Source organism: Natrix helvetica, assembly GCF_964273705.1.
Source record: "Natrix helvetica genome assembly, chromosome: Z".
Classification (NCBI taxonomy): domain Eukaryota; kingdom Metazoa; phylum Chordata; class Lepidosauria; order Squamata; family Natricidae; genus Natrix; species Natrix helvetica.
The window spans coordinates 22809034-22832166 of NC_138554.1; the positions used below are offsets into that span (position 1 = coordinate 22809034).

The 23133-nt window shown below is 47.7% G+C and overlaps 1 protein-coding gene across 1 annotated transcript in view; it reads right to left on the reverse strand.

The window, feature by feature from the left end:
* Positions 1–23133, reverse strand: part of LOC309381929 (C-Jun-amino-terminal kinase-interacting protein 4-like) — a 46042-nt gene that overhangs the window by 1078 nt on the left and 21831 nt on the right. The window contains exons 16-26 of the mRNA XM_081933260.1: positions 18591–18674; positions 15501–15554; positions 9877–10039; positions 6904–7054; positions 5857–5937; positions 5669–5736; positions 5060–5208; positions 4527–4698; positions 3280–3390; positions 3074–3193; positions 418–534 (exon numbers count right to left, since the gene is read on the reverse strand). Of these exons, the coding sequence (XP_081789386.1) occupies positions 418–534; positions 3074–3193; positions 3280–3390; positions 4527–4698; positions 5060–5208; positions 5669–5736; positions 5857–5937; positions 6904–7054; positions 9877–10039; positions 15501–15554; positions 18591–18674 (1270 nt within the window). The remainder of the gene's footprint in view (positions 1–417; positions 535–3073; positions 3194–3279; positions 3391–4526; positions 4699–5059; positions 5209–5668; positions 5737–5856; positions 5938–6903; positions 7055–9876; positions 10040–15500; positions 15555–18590; positions 18675–23133) is intronic.

The window sequence follows — 23133 nt, forward strand, 5'->3', positions numbered from 1 at the left end:
AGTGGCCACATGAAAAGACATCGGGTCAACTACAAGCATACCAAAGGACTATCAACGAACCACCAAAAACACTCCCACTTACACCGACTGGGAAAACCACTAATATATAAACAGAAAGCAAACCCCACTTCCTTCTAGAGCTGATGATGTTACCTAGTTGGATAATGAAACGTCTGTAAGAAAACCACCAAGCTCAGAGAGCACCAAAGATCCCTCATTTCAACCCTGAGCTACAAATATTCTCTTCTGTTGGTATCAAGAAGGATTTTTCTTTATAAAGAAATCCCAATCCTGTTTCCCCCCAGATGTGTTAATTTTTGGATTACAGCACCCCACCATCTCTTGCCATTGGCTAAGGAGACCGGAGCTGAAACTGAGTCAGCTCTGGGCCACTGTAGTTTCTCCATCCTTGCTTACCTATCCGGAGATTAATATACCCTTCCCCTCCACTTAGCACCAAGCTGCAAGGTTTGCTTGATTTCTCTTGACTGTGCAAATCCTTGAGGTTTTCTTCAGCAGATGGAGCCACATATCCTAGAAGAATGAAAAGCAGTCAGAGCTATTCGAATCCTAAAGGCACCAAAACTGAAATGATAATGATTTCCAAACCCATCCTGGATAGGAATAGCATCCTTTCAGGGCATGGCTAAGGGAGGACACCTTTCTCCTTCCCTCAGTCACACGTGGTGCTTAGAATAAATCTCTCTCATCAACAAACATTCTGATTAGCCTCAATTTGAAATCAATTTTTTTGAGAGATCAATTCAGCACCCCAAAAGGCACAAAATTCTGCCCCATAGTACAGGTAGTCCTTGACTTACAACAGTTCATTTAGTGACCCTTCAAAGTTGAAAAAAGTGACTTATGACTGCTTTTCACACTTACTATCATTGGGCTGATTTGTGGTCGTAAGTCAAGGACTACCTACAGCTACAAGTAGAAGAAGAAGAGATTCGAAAAGAATGGCTTCTGATCTTATTATTGCTGTTTTGTCATATACAAGAGCAAAGTTACAATGGCAACAGCCGCAAGGTTACTTTAAGCACAAAGATGAAAGGACTCACATATACAGTATCTATAATGGAAGAATAGATGGTGAAATTAATGGAGTTGGCGGAGGGAAAAATTGACTGAGCTGATTAAAGAAAATACTTCATTCTGGTTTTATATCTGTTTGGAAACCACTCTTGGATATTTTGCTTGAAACTGAAAGAAACAGAATTTTAACCTTGGGATGTGATGACTAGACCTGTTTACAATTAGGGAAGTACAGTGTGCTATGGTTACCCTACTTCAAAAGATCATTGTATTTCGCATTTGTATCTACAAAAGGAAGTCAGAAGTTATGGTTTTCTATAACTTTCTATAGAAAGGCTTTCTATTCTGTCCTCACTTTTGTGTGTATTGCCAAAATTGCTTTCTCTCTATCCTTTCCCTTTTCCTTTTTAATTATTTTTTCTATGTCTTTTTGTAGTTTATAACTTTTTAAAATTTAACTTAAGTTCTAGGTATTCCTGCTAGATTAGTCCAGTGTTTTTCAATCTTGGTGACTTTAAGATGTATGGAGTTCAACTCCCAGAAAATGCTGGCTGAAGAATTCTGGAAACTGAAGTTTATCTTAAATTTTCTAACATTGACAAACGTTGGATTGGACTCATCCACATATGCCCTCTCTTTCTTATTCTCCTTTCTCTTCCAGTCATTTTTACTATTTATCTAATGTTTTCTCTGTTTATATGATCTATGGTACCTGCATCTTTCTTTTATTAAAAAATGTCTTCTTGCTGTATGATAGGATAGATTGTCTTCTGGTCTATGAACCAATAAATAAATAACACACCCACTTAACTTGTATTTTAGAGCTCTGGCTAACTTGGGTTTTTAAATGTATTTTAATGAGTCACATTTTAGGCAATGAGAAGAACTAAAACTTAAACAGAAAATGAACTGCTTCATTCTACTCCTTCTAATTGTTATTTAGTTTAGGTGTTTTATTGATTTCAGCTCTTTTAGTGTTTTTTTTTAAACTTGTATTGTGAATAACCCTGGAATAAAAGCTAATGAAGGTAGTATATCAAAACTGTTTGGTAAATAAGGCCATTAAACATTATTAGCCAGAAAAAATACAGTATTAACTTGCACTTTTATAGGGCCACAGGGGAAGACAACCTTCTCTGCAACCAATGTGGAAATCCACACTATTCACCATGAGGCAGGTTAGATTTCTTCCAAACAGAAGAAAAAAGAAAAGATTAATTCGCCTATAAATTAACTAATATGGACTTTCTAGTTGCCTCTGCCAATTTGGCCATGTGTTATATCTGTGGCCACAGATGTGCCCAAAATAAACAAAGTACCCAGTCCATTAAAAAAAAAGCAAATTGTTAGAAGCTGCAGTTTAGAATCCTATTTTTTACTGCCCCACCCATGAATCAGTATTGGAGAAAATCAGGATGCAACCCTTATTCCAGGGGTGTCCAAACTTGGGAACTTTAAGACTTGTGGACTTCAACTCCCAGAATTCCCCAGCCAGCCATGCTGGCTGGGGAATTCTGGGAGTTGAAGTCCACAAGTCTTAAAGTTCCCAAGTTTGGACACCCCTGCCTTACTCAATGGCAGAATCCACACCCTTTGCTAACACTGATTAAAGACACAACCCTACAGCCAGGCAAAACCATACACCACATCAGCCAACCACTGTAGTTTCATTCCGCTCATTTAAAACACAGTTACTATTTTAAAGGTTCCACTCTATCTGGGGGTAAAGGTATATATATATATCTATTTTGTTGATTTAAACTTTAATATACATGAATCCGATCTCACTGAATTTAGCATTTTCTGCCTCCACTTGGTTTCAACTTCCAAAAATTCCCAGCCAAGATGCTGACATGAATGCTTTGTTTATCACAGCCCGCACTTCCTTCCTCCACCTCTGTTGTTTTTCCCATGCCGGGAAAATCTGTAAACATCTCAGGGAAGAAACTTGTCATATTCTGCCAAACTGTCATACACATGGGTAACCCTTCCTGAAAAATCAAGGAACGGGTTTCCGACATTTCTTGCAAACTACCTGGGACAGAGACAAAGAAACGAACAGCATCGCGGTGCCCATGGTAGCTGATCTGGGCTTGCTCCATAGCGCACAAAGGGATACCAGCAGAGGGAGAAGTCTTCACGCTTTCAGAAAATTCTGCAGAGAAACCGGAAAAGCCACCTCAGAACTAAACAGTGCAGCTACGCATTTTCCCACAATCAGGAGGAGACTTATTTGCTTACCAGAGACAAAAGGCACAGATATAATGGTGCCACCGGATGTGCCAACCCATAGCCGCTTTCCAAAAGCACTGAGAGCTGAGATGCTCAAGGCTAAGCTAACGCTGCTGGGCCCTGGGGGATGAGGAAGAGAAAGCAAGGGTGAGCTTGTATATATTTGATAGACTTAACACTGGTGATGTTACCTAGTTTGGGTAATAAAACAACTGCAAGAAGGCAACCAAGTTCAGAGAACACCAAGGACCCCTCAGAGGTGTTGAGGCACATCCCATCATGACTGGGAATTCTGGAGGTTATGCACTCCAACCTGAGCACCAAGCAGGGGAAGGCCATCCAAGCTTCTTTCTTTCTTTTTCTCTTTCTTTTTCCTTTCTTTCTTTCTTTTCTTTCTTCCCTTCCTTCCTTGTCTGGCTTCCTTCCCTCCCTCCCTCCCCTCCTCCTCCATCTTGTCCATCATCTACAGTTAAATGCCACCCGATTTCCAATGACTCTGGGCATCTCAAACCAGAACCCCCGTCAAGATCCACACATGATTTATGACAAGAATGGATATAGGCATTAGGGAACCTGTCCCTCTCCCAAGTATTACAAAACAGCCCCAGTCAACATGGGCCACAGGAAGGAGTGCTGGGGGCTGTCCTTTTGTGATATTTGAAGGACCTAATTCTGGTTCAGGAGTTCTACCTACAACAGACAATCTGGGAAATGGAGTCCACAATAGCTAAGGAGCTTTCTATAAAAATTTCTGATTCTGCAATAACCTTCCAGTTCTTCATATTCTTCCAGAAACCAGAGCACTTGCAGATCATGTCCTGCCTGGCTTACTCCTCCCCACCCTTTGCCAAAGCATTTCTCAACCAGAATTTACGAGGTATGGACTTCAACTCCCAGAATTCATGGCTGGCTGGGGAATTTTGGGAGTTGCAGTCCACCTGTCTTAAAGTTCCCAAGGTTGAGAAACACTGTTCTGCAATGTCCAAGATCCTGCCTTTGGGTGCCCTCTGGTTCCTGACCCAGTCAGGCAGAAAAGATGAAGTCCACCTGAAGTTCCAATTAAATTGATTTATTGCTAATCATGCCTATACACAGGAGTCTTCTCAACAATTAGCACCTGCTTGGAGTTGGATATGGGTTGATAGAAATCACAGGAGTGGGACTTAGTTCACTTGTGGCTACCCAGGGATTCTAGGCTGATTGCTCTTTTAATTCCACTTCCAGGTTCTGCCACTACTTCTCCTACAGCCACTCACCAAACGTGCGGCTGATGAAGGGCTCCAGTTCCACTTCTTGCAATGGCTGCCCTGTCTCCGCGTGGAGAAGACGCAGAGTGGTCTCCAGGCGGACTGAGATCCAGATGCCACCACCAGCTGCTGCCATGTGCCGGACATGGCTTTCAGGGTGCGAAGTCACTTCAAAGTATCGCTGGAAGGAAAACATTGGTGGCAGGGAGGGAGATTCAAATAACAGGCATGCCAATTTTCTCTGGCGTGGGTGCAGGAAGTCTATGGCTTGGGCAAGGACTCTTGTATACAGATAGTCCTCAACTTACCACCAACCATTTAGTGACCATTCAAAGTTACAAAGGCACTGAAAAAAGTGACTTGTGACTGTTTTTCACATTTATGACCGTTTCAACATCCCACATGATCAAAATTCTACTAAGAACATAGATGCAGAAGACTCCAGTGTCTTGAATCTGTTCTAGCCCCATCTGAGTTTTCCACTGGACAACTTCTTGGCTTCCACAGCTTCCAGTAAGGACCTCCTATCTCAACAGGCTCACCTGAATGCGAGCGGTCCGAGGATCCAGTACATAGATTCGGTTGCCATAGCCACACCACAGCCAATTAAACACAGGGATGATGCAACGAATGGAACGCCGTGGCCGTGCCAATTGAACCAGGCGTGGGGAGTGCAGTTCCCAGTTGCGATCTAAGAAAAGACAAGTTATTATACTTTAAGATGCCCAGAGTCACCTTGGGCAGCATATCAGTTGAATTAATAAGTAAATAAGTGTCAATGACCCACATAAACTGGGCAAAATCTAGGAAGCAACATCTACAGAGACTTCAGTAAGGTATATTTCATGCAAGTCTCTGGGTAACTACAAAATCTTGGAAACGTGGAGAATTTCCAGCCCTCATTTGCAATGATTTGTTAAGGCAAAATATCTTGGAAATGTTTCTTCCCATATTTCTTGCTAGCTGAGTTTCACTGCTATTTGTAAGACAGGCTGTCAATGGACTCACATTCTGTCTCTTGATTATTTATGATTATTTACCCTTGTGTTACTTTCCTATCCGTTATGCATTCTCTCTCATCAAGAAATCAAGGAGAAGGTCTCAACCATGGGAGAGATGGAGAGGGAAGGAATCCAAGCAGCAGGACCTACCTGCATTCCGATGGAATATAGCCAGAGATCCATCAGCAAGGGCAGCTACAACGCGGCCTTGGGTATGCCTGGAGCAGACAGGGCAGAATAATACACAGGCATGTTTTACTAGCACTAGAATGGGAAGACGGGCAGTTTCCACTGAGGATACACAGCTTTCAGCCATTGGGCAAGAGTTGCATACTCACACAATACAATGGACAGCCTCCTTCAAACATATTTTGCCTTGGCAATGTCGCCAGTGAGTCGCAGTGGAATGAATATAGATACTGTAAAACAAAGAAATAGCAGAAAGAAGAATATCCAACAGAATTATTAGTCCCCTCCACCCAACTCTGCCACTAACACAGTGCCAGTTTCAGCTGGGGCACCTAGCTTCCCATTCATTAAAGGTAAAGTTTTCTCCTGTCCAGTTGTGTCGCATTCTAGGTGTGCAGAATGCCGGGATGCACAGAATACTCTTACCTTTCCACTGAAATTGTACCTAATTATCTACTCGCATTTGCAAGCTTTCTAACTGATAGGAGGGCAGGAGCCAGGGCCCACCCCGTCTCACAACGCTGGGGTCTTGAACATGGACTGTCAGCTTTCCAGCTGACCAGCTCAGCATTTTTAACCGCTGAGCCATCGCATACATACCTATTCATTAACCCTTCATAATTGGGAGACAGCATTAAAGTCTCTGCTATCACAGTTCCATTACGGTATTGGGCATATTCATTGTGCAGGTGGTCCTTGATGGATGACCATTCATTTACTGGTTATTTGAAGTTACAGTGGCACTGAAAACTTACAACTAGTCCTCACACCTATGATTGGTGAGCTTCCTGAAGGGTTTTTGACTAGCAAAGTCAGTGAAGGAAGCCATATCACATAATGACCACATGATTTATTTAATGGCCATGGCGACTTGCTTAAAGACTGCAGTAAAAAGGTTTGTAACATTGAGTGTGACTCACTTAACAACCACATCACTTAGTGATGGAGGGTCCAGTCCCAATTATGGTCATAAATCAAGGACCAGCAGTAAAAGCAGGTGAGATTCATCTTCTCCCCAGAATGACAGCTCCCTCCTCAGGATAGCAGGTAGAATTACAGAGTAACAGTAGCAACAAGAAGAAAATGGTAGGAGGAGAGAAGGACAGGAAGAGCCAAACACTGCCTGAAGCAACATAGGCAGGAATGGCATATTATATCAGACACCTTCATTTCTTCCCCACTTTAACTTCCATTACCAGCCTTCCTGGGTCCCAATCCAGACAGTGGGTCCTGAACCAACTGCCTCCACTTCCCTTGCTTCTTCATCACTGTCAGATCGGGGTGCCAAAGGGTCTTCGAGGATCTCTGGCTTTACCACTGGCTTTTCATCAACAGGTGCTGTCAGGCCTACAGAAGAAGAGGGAAAGCAACACTAAGGAAAAGAATGCTTATCTATCAGGAACCCACAACACCTTGGAACCTTGCTTTGAAATCTCACAGCTAAGTCTGAGGCTCTTTCAAAGCAACTAGACCAGTGTTTCCCAATTTCAGCAACTTTTAAGATAGGCGGACTTCATCTCCAAGGCCATTCTCTTTTTCAGGGACATGTCTTAAAAAGAATAACAGAGTTGGAAGGGACCTTGGAGGTCTCCTAGGCCAACTCCCTGCTTAGGCAGAAACTTTATACCATTTAAGACAAATGCTGTCCAATCTCTTCTTAAAAACTTCCATTATTGGAGCACTTACAACTTGTAGAGACAAGCTGTTCCACTGATTAACCATTCTAACTGTCAGGATATTTCTTCTTAGTTCTAGATTGTTTCTCTCCTTGATCAGTTTCCACCCATTACTTCTTGTTCTGCCTTCAGGTGCTTTGGAGAATTGATTGATTCCCTCTCCTTTGTGGAAAACTCTGAAATATTGGAACCCTACTATCATGTCACCCGTCCTTCTTTTTATTAAACTAGCATACCCAATTCCAGCAATCGTTCTTTATATGGTTTAGACATGAAGACATGTCTAAGTTTGAGAATAAACATAAATAAAATTCCATAAAGAACTAAATAATGAAAAAATCAATCTAGAAAAATCTCATTGGAAGAAAGTTTTAGACTCTTTTGATATAGAGCCTGTCTTACATCAACTACATGGGGCTAAGTGGTGTCCATATGGATTAAAAGCAATTCTTTGGCTTTTCAGATTCCCTGGCTGAGATAGTTTTCTTCCAAAATAGCTTACGTTGAGATTTGAAACTCAATGCAGTAGTATTTAAAGTATTAAACGGGGTCTGGATGGATGACAACCGACTCAAACTCAACCCCTCCAAGACGGAGTGGCTGTGGGTACCGGCTCACGGTTCAGCCAATTAATTCCATCATTGGCCATCGGGGGCATTCAACTCGCCCCCGTGGAGCGGGCGCGCAATTTGGGCGTCCTCCTGGATGCCCGGCTGTCCATGGATGACCATGTGACAGCCGTGGCAAGGGGGGCGTTCCACCAGGTTCGCCTGGTGCGCCAAGTGCGCCCCCTACTGGTCCGGGACACCTTATGCACGGTCACTCATGCTCTGGTGACGTCTCGCTTGGACTACTGTAACGCTCTCTACATGGGGCTTCCCTTGAAATGCACCCGGAGGCTACAGTTGGTCCAGAACGCAGCCGCGCGGGTAATTATGGGGAGTACTAGGTACTCCCATGTGACACCGTTCCTGCGCGAGCTGCACTGGCTTCCTGTGGTCTATCGGGTGCGTTTCAAGGTTTTGATAACAATCTTCAAAGCGCTCCATGGCTCAGGACCTAGTTACCCGCGGGATCGTATTCTGCCCCATACATCCCTGCGACCAATCCGCTCGCACAGAGAGGGTCTCCTCCAGGTGCCGTCCACCAGGCAGTGCCGGGGGGGCGGCGCCTAGGAGTAGAGCCTTCTCTGTGGCGGGCCCAGCCCTGTGGAATGACCTCCCTCCGGATATTAGGAATTCCTCTGACCTCCGCTCCTTTCGTGTAAAGCTCAAGACCCACCTATTCCAAGTAGCTGGCCTGGCTCAACTATGATCTAACTATATCGCTCCTGACGGGTTTTTTATTTGGGGTATTTTAATTGCATTCAATTTATTTAGGGGTTTCTAAACATTGTGTTTTTAATTGTTTTTTATTCATCAGCTCACCTCCTCCTTGTATATGTCCTGGTATATGTTTTTGTTATATGTATGTTTGTCTATATATTTATTTCCTATGTTTTGTTGTACGCCGCCCCGAGTCCTTCGGGAGAGGGTGCGGCTAAGAAATAAATATTTATTATTATTATTATTATTATTATTACCTCTAAGTCAAACAACACAAATATGTCCCTCCAATTATTTAAGCGGCGGTGGCGCAGTGATTAGAGTGCTGTACTGCAGGCTACTTCTGCTGACTGCCAGCAGTTTGGCAATTCGAATCTCAGCAGGCTCATGGTTGACTCAGCCTTCCGTCCTTCCGAGATTGGTAAAATGAGGACCCAAATTGTTGGGGCAATATACTGACTCTGTAAACCGTTTAGTGATGGCTGTAAAGCATTATGATGCAGTATATAAGTCTAAGGGCTATTACTATTGTGCCAAGTAAAAGAACTGAAAGTTGCATGTAAATTATGCCCATTCTTACTTTGGCTGAATTTGCATGATAGGTTCAACCAGATCTCCTCAAGTCCAGCTGACCCATTTGTACAATACACAAAGTTTAGTTGGCCATGGCTTACAACGTTTCAAAACCCATCCCCTTTGGTGAGTTTATAATTCAATTAATTGTAACACTCCAGAGAATGAGCTTGCAATTAACTCAAATAACTGTGAAAATGAACCTGGAGAGATCCTTTCTATGAAGATTGATCCCCACTCAAGATATGCATATAACTCAGATAAAACTGTAGCCCCTAAAAAAAACCCTAGTTGGGTAGAATCAATATGTGAGTTAGAAATGGCAAGCAAAATGATGTTAATAGACTGGTACCCGTTATGCCTCTTAAATTCCCCACAAACCCAGCAATTTTTCTATTGTCTTACTCCCCAAACTCTCCATCAAAAAATGGCTGAAAGTTTTGACCCTAGTTAATACCCAAGTTCTCCTGGCCTCACAGGAAGTGTCTCACTTTGGGTATTTGGACCACAAAACCCAGTACTCTCCTCCCTGCTGCTTCTGAGAGTTTCTCAAATCCCACCTCCCAATTGTCCACTTGTCCTTTGTCTCACTGACCAGGCACACAAGCCATGGAGAGGACATGAATTCCAGGCAGCACGAAGTGTTCCAGGAGCTGGTTAGTATTGGGGGCATTGAAGAGGGTCACTTCACTAGCGGAGTGGGTCCCAGCAGCCACCCATAGCTGAGAGCTGCCGGAAAAGCTGCAATGGGGGTTAACCTGAAAGGAAATGAAGAGAAGGGTCAGGAAAAGGCAGGCACTCACAAACCCATCTTCCCATCTTCGATCCACCTGAAGCTCCTAATCTGAAAATCTTAGGTAACTGGTGGGAAATCTTATATAAATGATTTTTTTCTAACTATCCAGGCCTCATCTGAGTCTTCTGTGCTACAACATGTGCTTGCTCAGGTAAACACAATAAATATCACATGAGAATGTAACCTTTCAAGGTCTGAATTGTCCAATAGCAAGGATTTGCAGGTAGTCCTCAACTTACAACCTTTCTTTTAGTGACCATTCAAAGCCACAACGGCACTGAAAAAAAGTGACGTATGACCCTTGCAGCGTCCCCATTGGCACATGATCAAAATTCAAATGTTTGGCAATTGACTCATATTTATGACAGTTTGTGTCCCAGGGTCATGTGATTGGGTTTTGCAACCTTCTGACAAGCAATATTAATGGGGAAACCAGATTCACTGTGCTACTAACTAAACAACTGCAAGTGATTCACTTAACAATTGTGGTAGGAAATGTCGTAAAATGGGGAGGAGCTTCCGGTAATGGCGATCGCCTCCTGAGCTCCGGGAGACGCCGCGGAGCTCCAGCGGGGCAATGGGTGCTGTTTCCGGCCCTCGTTCCATCGGAGGGCCGAGAGTCGGACTTGTAGACCACCCAGGCTGGTTTTGGAGGTATTTTGGTCCGCCAGGGTGGTCGCAGTGGTCGAGGGGAGGCCACAGAAGATCGGCGTAAGGCAGGAAGAGGCAGGAAGAGGTCGGGGAGTGCGAGAAGGGAGGAATGGCGGCGGCGCTGCAGCGTTCGGCGTCTGGGCGTGCGTGCTGGCAGATGAGACAGAGGAGGCAGAGGAGACAAGTGGAGACGACAGAGCGGCCGGTAGAGAGGCGAGACAGCCGATTTGGAAAGGCTGAAAGAAGACCTGCTTGTATTTTTACTTGTAAAATGCCGTATCATCCTCTGTCGGCCCCTGGTGACTCCTGGAGGCCGGCACTGTTGGGAAGACGCAGGAAGACCAACGCACGGAATTTAGGAACGCTGGGTGAGCACTGGGTGAGCCTGGACTATTGGACCCTTCAGGTGGGAGCCAGGACAGAATGGGAGAAGATGGTGGTTATGGTGGTTGTGGGGCTTGGATCATCTGAGGCCTCTGGGAGATCTGGTCAAGAGCCCTGGACCGGGCCTATGACCATGGAGAGGCTGGAAGGCTGCCTGGGAGTATGGCTATCTGGATACCTGGGCCAAGACTGCCCCCCCACCCACCAAGGACCCTGAACCTCTGTTCCTGAGCTTATCCCCACCCAGGACCATCTAAGACTACGGAGGGTTTTTACTAACCTTATAGTCAGGGCTATCACCCATTTTTCTATCATTTTTACCATTATCGTCGCACCCGTCTAATCCCATTATTTGGACATTTGCTCCCCCCCACTCTTTACTGAAGAATCATCTAGGACAATGCCTCTCACCTCCCACATTGATTTATGGGACTAATGCCTTCAACCTTCCCCCCATACTGACTTATTCTTACCACCTACAGCACCTTAACCCCTATTGGAACTTTGATAATAACTTACTCGAGGCTAGATTTGCTCCGCCTGCGGGAGGCCCCTCTCTCGCAGGTTTGGCCCTTGGCTCTTTCAAGGGCCCGCCTCGAGGACGGGTTCGTGGACCCCGAGAGGTGCAGGAACCGGAAGCTAAGGGGATTTTTAGTAAAATGTTTTTTATCTTTTTTAGGGGGTTCCAGGGTGGGGGGGAGGGCTATTCAGACCGGGAGGAGAGCCAGTGCCGGACATATAGGTGAGTCCAGGAAGGACGGGGATGCGGTGGAGGGGGGGAATATAAAGGTCACTAAAGCAGAGGGTTGCCCTATTACAACGGTCGCGGGGAGGAGGGGATGCGAGGACAGGATAAGATCTCAAGGTCGGTTGGGAGACCGTGGCTGTTGGTTACGCCCGGTCGCTTGTACCAACCCCTGCAGTCTAGGTGGACAGGTCATACAGAGCCAGGGCCTGCGGCTGATGCTTTGTAACGCAAGGTCTGTCACCAACAAGGCCCCCCTCATTAATGAGTTGATCTCAGAGGGGGAGCTAGACCTTGCAGGGATAACGGAGACCTGGCTGGGCCACGAGGGTGGTTTACCCCTCGTGGAAATGTGCCCACCGGGTTTCCGTGCATTTCATCAGCCTCGGGCCCTGGGTAAGGGTGGAGGGGTGGCGGTGGTTATGCGGGAATGTTTAGAGCCGAGGGAGTTCACTGTTCCTCAGATACCCGGGTGTGAGTCCCTTGGTGTGAACTGGGGCCCAGGGAGGCAGTGGGGCTTGCTGATTGTATACTTGGCTCCTCGCTATGCATCAGCAGCCCTGCCCGAGCTCCTCGAGCTAATCTCAGCGACGGCAGTTGAGACTCCCAGACTTTTGGTCATGGGGGACTTTAACTTGCCGTCGATGGGAGCGGCTTCCGAGGTGGCCCGGGAGTTCATGGCTTCCATGACGGCCATGGACCTGACCCAATTAGTGCAGGGCCCCACTCACGAAGGGGGCCATACACTGGACCTCATTTTTGTATCTGAACAGTGGACGAGTGATCTGGGAATAGGGGATTTAGTTATCACGCCCCTGTCATGGTCAGACCACTCATCCCTCCGGCTGGACTTCCCTGGCGCTATCCCCCACCGCGAGGAGGCGGAACCAGACTCTATAAACTGGTACCGCCCCAGGCACCTGATGGAATCTGATAGATTCCAGACGGAGCTTGGGCCAATTCCTGTAGCCTTGTCCCGCTCCCGCTCCGAGGACCTAGTGATTGCCTGGAATAGGGCGACGACTGGGGCCTTGGACCGGGTTGCGCCTTTGCGACCTCTCCTGCGGCATCGACCCACCCGGGCTCCTTGGTTCACTGAGGAGCTTAGGGTGATGAAGCGCCACAGGAGACGTCTAGAGAGCAGGTGGAGGTCCTCACGCTCCGAATCTGACCGAACACAGGTAAGAGCCTATTTGCGGACTTACCTTGTGGCAATAAGAGCGGCCAAACGTAGACATTGTGCTGCTCTTATTGCGTCCGCGGATAACCGCCCTGCCGCCCTGTTTAGGGTGACTCGCTCCCTTCTATCGCAGAGGGTGCAGGAGACACCCTTACAGGGTAGAGCAGAGGAGTTTGGGGAATATCTTCAGGACAAAATCGATCAGATCCGGAGCGGGTGGACCTCCGTCAGTGGACCAGACGAGCCGCCAACAGCGAGTCTTGAGAGACCACTCTGGGAGGAGTTTGACTCTGTTGCCCCCGAGGATTTGGACAGGTTGCGTGGACGGCTGCGACCCACCACTTGTTTAACGGACCCGTGCCCCTCCTGGCTGGTACTGGCAGCCTGGGAGGCGACACGAGGCTGGCTCCTGGGCCTGGTGAGCGCATCATTGGGTGAGGGTTACTTACCAACCGCCTTGAAAGAGGCGGTGGTGAGACCCTTGCTCAAGAGGCCTTCACTCGACCCAATGGAGCTAGCTAACTATCGTCCAGTCTCCAACCTTCCCTTCGTGGCGAAGGTTGTTGAGAATGTGGTGGCGCAGCAGCTCCCGCGACACCTAGACGAATCCGATTATCTAGACCCACGCCAGTCCGGCTTCCGACCCGGGCACAGCACCGAGACAGCCTTGGTCGCGTTGGTCGATGATCTCTGGAGGGCCAGAGATAGGGGTTGCTCCTCTATCCTGGTCCTATTAGACCTCTCGGCGGCTTTTGATACCATCGACCATGGTATCCTATTGCGCCGGTTGGAGGGGATGGGAGTCGGAGGCACCGTTTTGCGGTGGTTCGGCTCCTACCTCTGACCGGAAGCAATGTGTGTTGACAGGGGGACAGAGGTCGTCCCTGAGGCCACTCACTTGTGGGGTGCCACAGGGGTCGGTCCTCTCGCCTCTCCTGTTCAACGCATATGTGAAGCCGCTGGGTGAGATCATCCGTGGTTTTGGGGTTGAATACCACCTCTACGCTGATGATACTCAGCTGTATATTTCAACCCCAAACCACCCCAACGAGGCTGTCGAAGTGATGTCCCGGTGTTTGGAGGCCGTCGGGGTCTGGATGGGGGACAACAGACTCAAACTCAACCCCTCCAAGACCGAGTGGCTGTGGTTGCCGGCACCTCGGTTCAGCCAGCTGACTCCATCGCTGGCCATAGGGGGCGAACAGTTGTCCCCTGTGGAGCGGGCGCGCAATTTGGGTGTCCTCCTTGATGCCCGGCTGTCAATGGAGGACCATGTGACAGCCGTGGCAAGGGGGGCATTCCACCAGGTTCGCCTGGTGCGCCAATTGCGCCCCCTACTGGACCGGAGTGCCCTGCGCACGGTCACTCATGCGCTGGTGACGTCTCGCCTGGACTACTGCAATGCTCTCTACATGGGGCTTCCCTTGGGACGCATCCGGAGACTGCAGCTGGTTCAGAACGCAGCCGCGCGGGTTATTATGGGAAGCACTCGTTACTCCCACGTAACACCTCTCCTGCGCGAGCTGCACTGGCTACCTGTAGCCTTTCGGGTGCGTTTCAAGGTATTGATTACCATCTTTAAAGCGCTCCATGGCAGAGGACCTAGTTATCTGCAGGATCGCATCCTACCACACACGTCCCTGCGACCTATCCGCTCACACAGGGAGGGGCTCCTCCTGGTGCCGTCTGCCAGGCAATGCCAGCGGGCGACACCTAGGAGTAGATCCTTCTCTGTGATGGGCCCAACCCTCTGGAACGACCTCCCCCCAGACATTCGAACCACCACCGACCTCCGCTCCTTCCGGCAAAAGTTAAAGACTCACCTATTTCAATCAGCTGGCCTGGCACCGTCTTAGTTTTACCTCCCGGGATTTATTTATTTTAATTGGGTTTTAAGGGTTTATAGGCTTTTAACGTATTATATTTATTATTCGATTACAGTCTCATAACCTCCTTCACCAGTATTAATTTAATTGTTTATGTATGTATTTTAGAATGTATTTTAGTGACTGTACACCGCCCCGAGTCCTTTCCGGGAGAGGGGGCGGTCTATAAGTGTGAATAATAAATAAATAAATAATAAATTTAACAACCATCTTGCTTAGCAACAGAAATGTTAAGCTCAATTGTGGTTGTAAATTGAGGACTACCTGTGTACCATCTAATAAAAAAATTGTAGAAGGGAAAGGGAAGAAAAAAAAGGCCACTCTCCAACTTGGCACCATTCTAGATTATGTTAGAAGAACACCTCTTATCATTGCCATAATTCTCAGCCACCATATTAGTTAGGGAATTCTGGGAGTCGTGGTTCCAACACACCCAAGGCAATAGAGGGAAGGTTGTATTTAAGGTTCAAGTAACTCCCAAACAGAAGGTCAGAATAACGAAATCCCAAGCATGAAAGGAGATGAGTTGTGCAAATATGCAAGGGAGCAAGTTGTCAGGACAGAAATCAGTGCTTACAATCTGTGATGTTTCTCGAGGCTCCAGCCCAACAGATGCTGCGGCACACCAGAGCTGCAATAAGAGAGAGACAAGCATCATCTTGATATTCATTCACAAAATGTGTGTGTGTGTGTGTGTGTGTACATATTCACACACATATATGTGTGTATGTTTTATTGGTATTTTTTCTTTAACACCCATACATATTTTGAAGCTTATTGACTGGGTCAATATATTTTTTACACAATGCTAGCAATAATAATACAATTAGGTATACATAATCCTAGTCTTCCAATTTCTAACCTTAACCTGCACATTGTACTTAAAAGCTTCAATAACATTTCTTCGTGCAGTATGTTTGTTATTCCCTTTAAATCAATAGTTTTTTAATATTTTAGAAATTACTCAATATTCCATCATAAATCCAATATCCCAATTGTTTAAAAACTCCAATAAGACCAATCATTAGCCAAATTTAATAAATTCCAGGATTATGTCTCCAATTCCCTAAAATTATAAGTTTCAATATATTTTTACACAATAATAATACAATTAGATTACCAAATCATAGACTTACAGCTTCTAACCTTTTTTTAAAAAAAGAATTTTATTGGTTTTTAAACATTTATGGGGAAAGGTAAGGGAATATATAAAAAATTTTGGCAGCTCCCACACTAGTGATAGAAGTCCAGCCAAATCTCACAATTATTATAATCTTAAAAACAAAATATAAAAGGTAAGGAGAAAACAGAGTCTTGTTCTATGTTGTCAACCATGTGTTCAATCATTTTCCTTTGTCACTTTCTAGAATATCAACAATTACTATTACTTCAAATACTTTTATTTTTGTGACCTGAGCCTTTTTGATATTGCTCCTTCCTCCCTATCCCCAGAGGGTCAGCTTCTAACCTTAATTTGCTTATGATTATAGTAAATTCTATTATCTATCTATATATGTTATACTGTTTTTCCAATTTGTATTTTCTACTTCTTTTAATTTCTAATACATTCCCCATATTGAGAAGTATTTTATCTCTATCCATCATCCCTTACCCTTTTTGAGTCTTCATTTATTGACTTTTTGATCCCTCTTTTATATGTCTCTCTTGGGATCTCTTTCTTTTTCTACCATTTTTCTACCAATTAAATATTCCCTCATTCACGAACTTTTAATTGGCGTACATTCAGAAATGTTTGCTGTGACTCCAATGAGGGTGTCAGCCTTGGACCGTTTCCCTTGGCATCTTCAGGGCTGCCACAGCAATGGCTGATTGAGCCGTGGGAGCGGGAGGTAGAGACAGTGTCAGGGTTCCAACACCTCCAGCGAAAGAAGACTCAGAGGCTTCAGCTTCTTCAAATTTCCATTTTATTAGAGATGTCATATTGGCACATCTGGGAAAACCCAAATCTGAAAGTTTCCAGGTTTTCCCTACCCAAATGAAAGTTCAAGTCCCAGCCCAGCACCCACATGTCCATCACATGGTCCAATCAGGCACCATTCACAATATGAGGTGCCTCCCAGTCACACCATCGCAGCTCCAGGGCAAGATGTCCTTGACTCTCTGAGAAAATAATGTTATATCACCCATACTCCGTATAGTCCCCCCTCCCATTTTCCCACGGTAGAAAATGTGGCAGGCCTGAAGGCCCAATGTAAAAGATGGCTTCCAGGTCTGACAGGGGGGTTTGTAACCAAAACAAAATTCCTTCCTCTGAGAACCAAGGATGTTCCCACCAGGTGTGAAGAGGTGGGACGCAAGTCCAGATGAACTTTGGACTGTGACCTAATTGGTCCATGTGATGCTCTGAAGGGGCAGGAGGAGGTAAAAGTGTGATTTTTAGTAGGGGAAACACTGGGGAATTTTAGATTCGGGTTTCCCCATATGTGACAATATGTTATGCCTAATAAATCTGTACTTTGAGGAATATGCCTGCCTTGGAGTTTTAATTCTGTTGGGGATGTTACTTGGAACCCTGACAGAGGGTACTATATGGACAAAGATGGAAAGATCTGACTTTACCTACAATGGACGAATGGGTAGTGAAGAGGTTGGAACTTGCTGAGATGGTCAAATTGACCGCTTTACAATGGCCCAAAGCAGAGGTGGGTTTCTGCCAGTTCAGCCAGATCGAGCAAACTGGTAGTGACAGCAGTGGGAAGCTCCACTCACCCAGATGCTTCTGCAAATGTGCAGAAGCGGCGAGCACACCCATGCACGCAAACTGGTAGTAAAAGAAATGGAAACCCACCACTGGCCCAAAGTGACCTACAACCAGGTCTTGCATTTATGACCATAATAGCATCCCCATGGACACATCATAGAAATTTGGGTGCTTAGTAACCGGCATGTATTTATGATGGTTTCATAACAGATTATGTGATCACCATTTGTAATCTTCCCAGCTGGCTTCTGACAAGGAAACTGATAGAGGATGCGGGATACGCTTAAGAATCACACAATTCGCTTAAAGCCACGGCAAAATGGTTATAAAATTGGACGCGATTATCTTAACAACCTCCTTCCTTAGCGACAAAATTCTGCTCCCAACTATGCTCGTAAGTCAATTACTGTATTAATTCTTGCCATAACTAAATCAGCCAGTAAAAACTTACTTAAGTTTTTTTTTTAAATACATTTAAAAAATTAATAAAAGACATGTTTTTAAAAAGATGCTTGGAACAGGAATTCACAAAGCAGATCATCCAAGAGAGGAACCAGTGAAATTAAAAGTTTCCTCTGAGCATAGAGGAGACTGTTTGGAATCTCTGGTCCACTTTGCCTCTTTCTCTACTCCACCTTGACTGGGGTTGCAATCGTCCGGAATCAGCTGTAACTGCCTCATCTAAACCAATTATAGCACAGACACATCACAGACTGACCTGCCCCTAATTTCTCTGCAATCATCTCTGCTCTGGCTTCCCTAGTTTTACTCCTACAAGCTTTACCACAAAGCTCTTTTGTTTGCAGGCTACCGCAATGACTCACACTAGTTCTATTAAGATTTACTCGAGTTTCCATTCCTTTTCAATTTGGGAAAATAGAAAGAACCAAAAAAAAAAAATCAGCCCACAACTGTTCATGAGTTGGAGGCAGCTTGCTTCCTCACCTTGGTACTGGGGTCCTTCTGTTCCAGCATTCTCAGCTGCACAAGTACAGGTACATCGGTAGTTCCTGCAGGTGAGTCAGGGCCCTGCAGCAAAATATTAACCCCATTTTAACAGGCAGAAACTTAAGTTTGAAACGTAAATAGGTTCCATCTGGGGGTAGAACTTTTACTGGATAAGAAAAAGTTTGAAAGTTAAGATACCACTGCACTCCCCCAGTCCCTGAATTACGGATAGTCCTCCACTTATGACTGGTTGCTTAGTGATGGTTCAAAGTTACAACTCACCTGAAAAAGGGGATCAGGACTCGGATTTTAAGTTCCAACAGTTGCCCCGCCCTGTGTTCATGTGACTGCACTTTGGGCACTAAACAACATGGCTATTTGCAGTGTCCCGTGGTCATGTGATTGTGTTTTATGACATTTTTGACAAAAACTGGCACTTCGGTTTTTGGCAAAACCGCACCGTAGTGAATGACCATTGGCTTACCTGAAGGGTCCTTTTCTGTGCACCGCGGGAGAGTCCAAGCAATGGGTTAATTCACTCTGGTTGCCCTGGATACTGAGGAACTTTTTTTCTCCCTTTAACCACACCTCCTCGTGTGATTACTGCCAGAATTAATTTCCGAAAGGTCAATCTGTCGAGAGGATGGAGCGAAGGCGTCCAAGGAGTTTTCAGTTGAAAAAAGAGGAAAGAATCCCCGGGCCGAAGACCAGGGTGGGTTGGACTCTCCCGCGGTGCACAGAAAAGGACCCTTCAGGTAAGCCAATGGTCATTTTCCTGTGCACCGCTTGGAGAGTCCAAGCAATGGGACATACCCAAGTTATTGTCCGATTGGGTGGGCAGAGTCAGAGTCCCGGGATTCGGTCGAAGACACGACCCCTTGAAGTACCCTCCTGCCAAAGGACGCCTCAGCCGAGGCGTAAACGTCCAGTTTGTAATGACGGATGAAGGGCGACGGGGAGGACCACGTAGCCGCCTTACAAATGTCTAGTATTGATGCCTGGGTGGCCCAGGCCGCCGTGGTAGCCGCGCTGCGAGTGGAGTGCGCAGTGATGCCTCGGGGCACCGATCTGGACTGACTTTCGTAGGCCAGGGCGATGCAGGCGCGCAGCCACCTGCCAACAGTGGAAGAGGAGATTTTCTTGCCCAGGGAACCTGGATGAAATGACACGAATAAAGACTCCGACTTCCGGAATTCGGAGGTGCGGGCGATGTATGTTTTCAGCGCCCTTCTCACGTCCAACTTGTGCCACTGTCGTTCCCTGGGATGTGACGGTCTCGGACAGAAATCAGGAATCACAATTTCTTGTGTTCTATGAAACCAAGTATTAACCTTTGGAATAAAGGTAGGGTCCAGTCTCAACACCACCCTATCTGGGTGGACGGTACATAGGTCCTGGCGAACCGACAGGGCTGCCAGTTCTGAAATACGATGAGCTGACGTCACGGCGATGAGGAATGCCGTCTTTAGTGTAAGATGACGCAGCGACGTAGTGCTGAGAGGCTCGAAGGGTGGAGCGGTGAGCGCCTGCAGAACCACGGACAGCTGCCAGGTGGGGTAACGGTGGACCGTGGGAGGTCGTAAGTTACAAGCTCCCTTGAGGAAGGAACGGACCCTGGGCACCTTGCTAAGGGGCAAGACCGGGTCACCGGCCCAAACGGTGGAGAGGGCCGCCACCTGTCGTCGAAGGGTATTTGGAGCGAGGCCCTTGGCAAGACCCCCTTGTAGGAAGTCCAGGACGCGGGAGACCGGAGCCGTCACCGGGTCCAAACGTAAGGCGTCGCACCATTTGGCGAAGGAGGCCCACGAGGCATCGTAGATTCGAGTGGTTGACGGTCGCCTAGCTGCCTGAATGGTGTGTATTACCTCCCCTGAGAAGCCCTCGCGCCTCAGCTGGTCCCCCTCAAGTGCCAGACGGCCAATTGTAGCCATTGGGGCTCTGGATGAGTTACGGCCCCCTGGCTGAGGGAGACTTGGTCTGGAGGAATCTTCCACGGAGGTGACAGGGAGAGGCTGACCAGGTCGGCGAACCACGAACGACGGGGCCAGTGCGGGGCCACGAGGAGCACCTCCGCCTCCTCCGCGATGATCCTGTGGATGACTTGTGGAATCAGGGGCAGCGGAGGAAAGGCATAAAGTAGGCCCCGGGGCCAAGGAGAGCGAAGGGCATCCGTCCCTTCCGCCCCCGGGGACTGGAAGCGGGAGAAATAGCGGCGAAGTTGAGCATTTTCCCTGGATGCGAATAGGTCGACCACGGGAGTGCCGAACCTGCGGGACAGCTGGCGAAACAGAGCCGGATCCAGTTTCCACTCTGCCGGGTCTATGGTGGTCCTGCTCAGCCAGTCCGCCTGGGTGTTGTCGACTCCCGAAATGTGGTCGGAGCGAAGAGATGCCAGATGCCTCTCCGCCCAGCGCCCCAGGGATTCCGCTTCCTTCATCAACGTCTTGGATCTGGTGCCCCCCTGGCGGTTTATGTGGGCCTTGGTGGCCACATTGTCCGTCATCAATAGGACATGTTGATCGTGAATGTCCTGGCGAAAATGCCAGAGTGCCAGGCGGGCCGCACGCAGTTCCAGAAGATTGATGCTGCAGGAGCTCTCTGCGAGTGACCATTTGCCTTGCACCACTAGATGACCCATGTGTGCCCCCAGCCGGCGAGGCTTGCGTCTGTGGTGACCACTAACCGGTTGGGCTCCTTGAACAGGTGGCCCTTGAGGAGAGCAGGGGACGTCCACCATCGGAGCGATCTCTTCACTGTTGTGGGAACGCTCACCAGTCGGTTTGAGTTGCTCCTTGAGGCCCTCTGGTGAGGAAGGAGGAGCCATTGGAGAGCTCTGGAGTGGAGGCGAGCCCATGGGACGATCGAGATGGAAGAGATCATTTTTCCCAACAGCTGTGACAGGAGGACGATCGGTACCTGTCTCGCGAGCATCACCTTGCGGGTCATGGCCACTAAGCTGTCTAGCCTGTCCTGGGATAGGAAGACCCTGCACAGGGAAGTGTCTATGACCGCCCCCAGGTGGATAAGTCTGGTGGTGGGAACCAGATGGCTTTTCTTCAGATTTAGGGAAAAACCGTGGCTCCTCAGGGTTCTCATTGTGATGCGGAGGTCCCGCAAGGCCTGCTGCCTGGACGACGACTGGATCAGGATGTCGTCCAGGTAGCACTGGAGCCTTATGGGTCTGCGCCTCAGTTGGGCTGCTACAACCGCCAGGACCTTGGTGAAGGTCCTGGGGGCCGACGACAGGCCGAAGGGAAGGGCCCGGTATTGAAAATGCCTGCCGGCATAAAAAAAGCGCAGGAACCTCCTGTGCTGGGGACGGATGGGGATGTGTAGGTAAGCCTCCTTGAGGTCGATAGAGGTAAGGAGGTCTCCCTGACGGATCCCCGACAGGATGGACTGGAGGGACTGCATCTTGAACCTCCAGTAGGCAATGTGCCTGTTGAGGTTCTTTAGGTCCAAGATGGCCCTCCAGCCCCCCGAGTTCTTTGGTACCAGGAAGAGGATGGAGTAGAACCCCCTCCCTTCCTGGTCGGGGGGGACCTGCTCTATCGCGTCTATCTCCAGGAGATGGCAAATCTCCTGGTTCATAAGCTCCCTCTTCAGAGGACAGGAAGGAGTGGGACACCGGATGAAGTTCCGGGGAGGGGGGGATAGGAATTCTAGGGATAGGCCCTCCCTCACGATCTGGAGGACCCAGGCGTCCTCCGTGGTCTGGACCCAATGGTGGGCGAATAGCTGGAGGCGCCCCCCTATGGGTGACGGGCCCGGGCAGTCACTTAGATTTGCGGAAGGGCCTGTTAGAGGCACCTCCGCGGTTGGATTTACGGAAACTGAATTGTTGTCTACCTCTGTCCTTAAAGGAGGACCTGTCCTGGAACCTGTCCCCTGACTGACCGGCCGGTCGGTAGGGCGGGGAGAAGGAAGTAGAGGTAGAGGGTTCAGGGGCACGAAAGGGCTGCCTCCTGGGGTATGGAGCGGACTTGCGGTCCTGCTTTTTTGTGGTGGAAGGCAAAATCTTCCTTTTATCTTTGGATTCAATGAGGAGAGGCTCAAGCGCCTCCCCAAATAATTTGGCGCCCTTAAAGGGGGCTGAGGCCAGCTTCCACTTATGCTTCTGGTCCGCCTGCCAGTGGCGGAGCCAGATCAGGCGGCGTGAGGTGACGTTGGCCGCCAAGGCTCTAGAAGCAAATTTAGAGGCATTAAGGGATGCGTCCGCCGCATATTGGGAGGCCGCAATAATTTTTGAAATATCCTGGCGGAGGCGCAAGTCTCCTGCCGGGAGTTTGGTCAACAGTTCCCTTAGCCATATAACGGAGGCCCTGTTAAAAAAGGAGGCGGAAGAGGAGGCTTTGATGGCCCAGGCAGCCGCCAGGTGGGCCTTATGGCACACCCTCTCCGCCTTCTTATCCTCCGCCTTGAGCCCATCCAGCAGTTCTGCTGGGAGGGAAGAGTTGGAGGTCAGGGCAGTGATAGGTGGTTCCACGGCTGGGAGAACCAAAAGGTCTTCCAAGGTGGGGTCCATAGAGTAAAGTTTCTT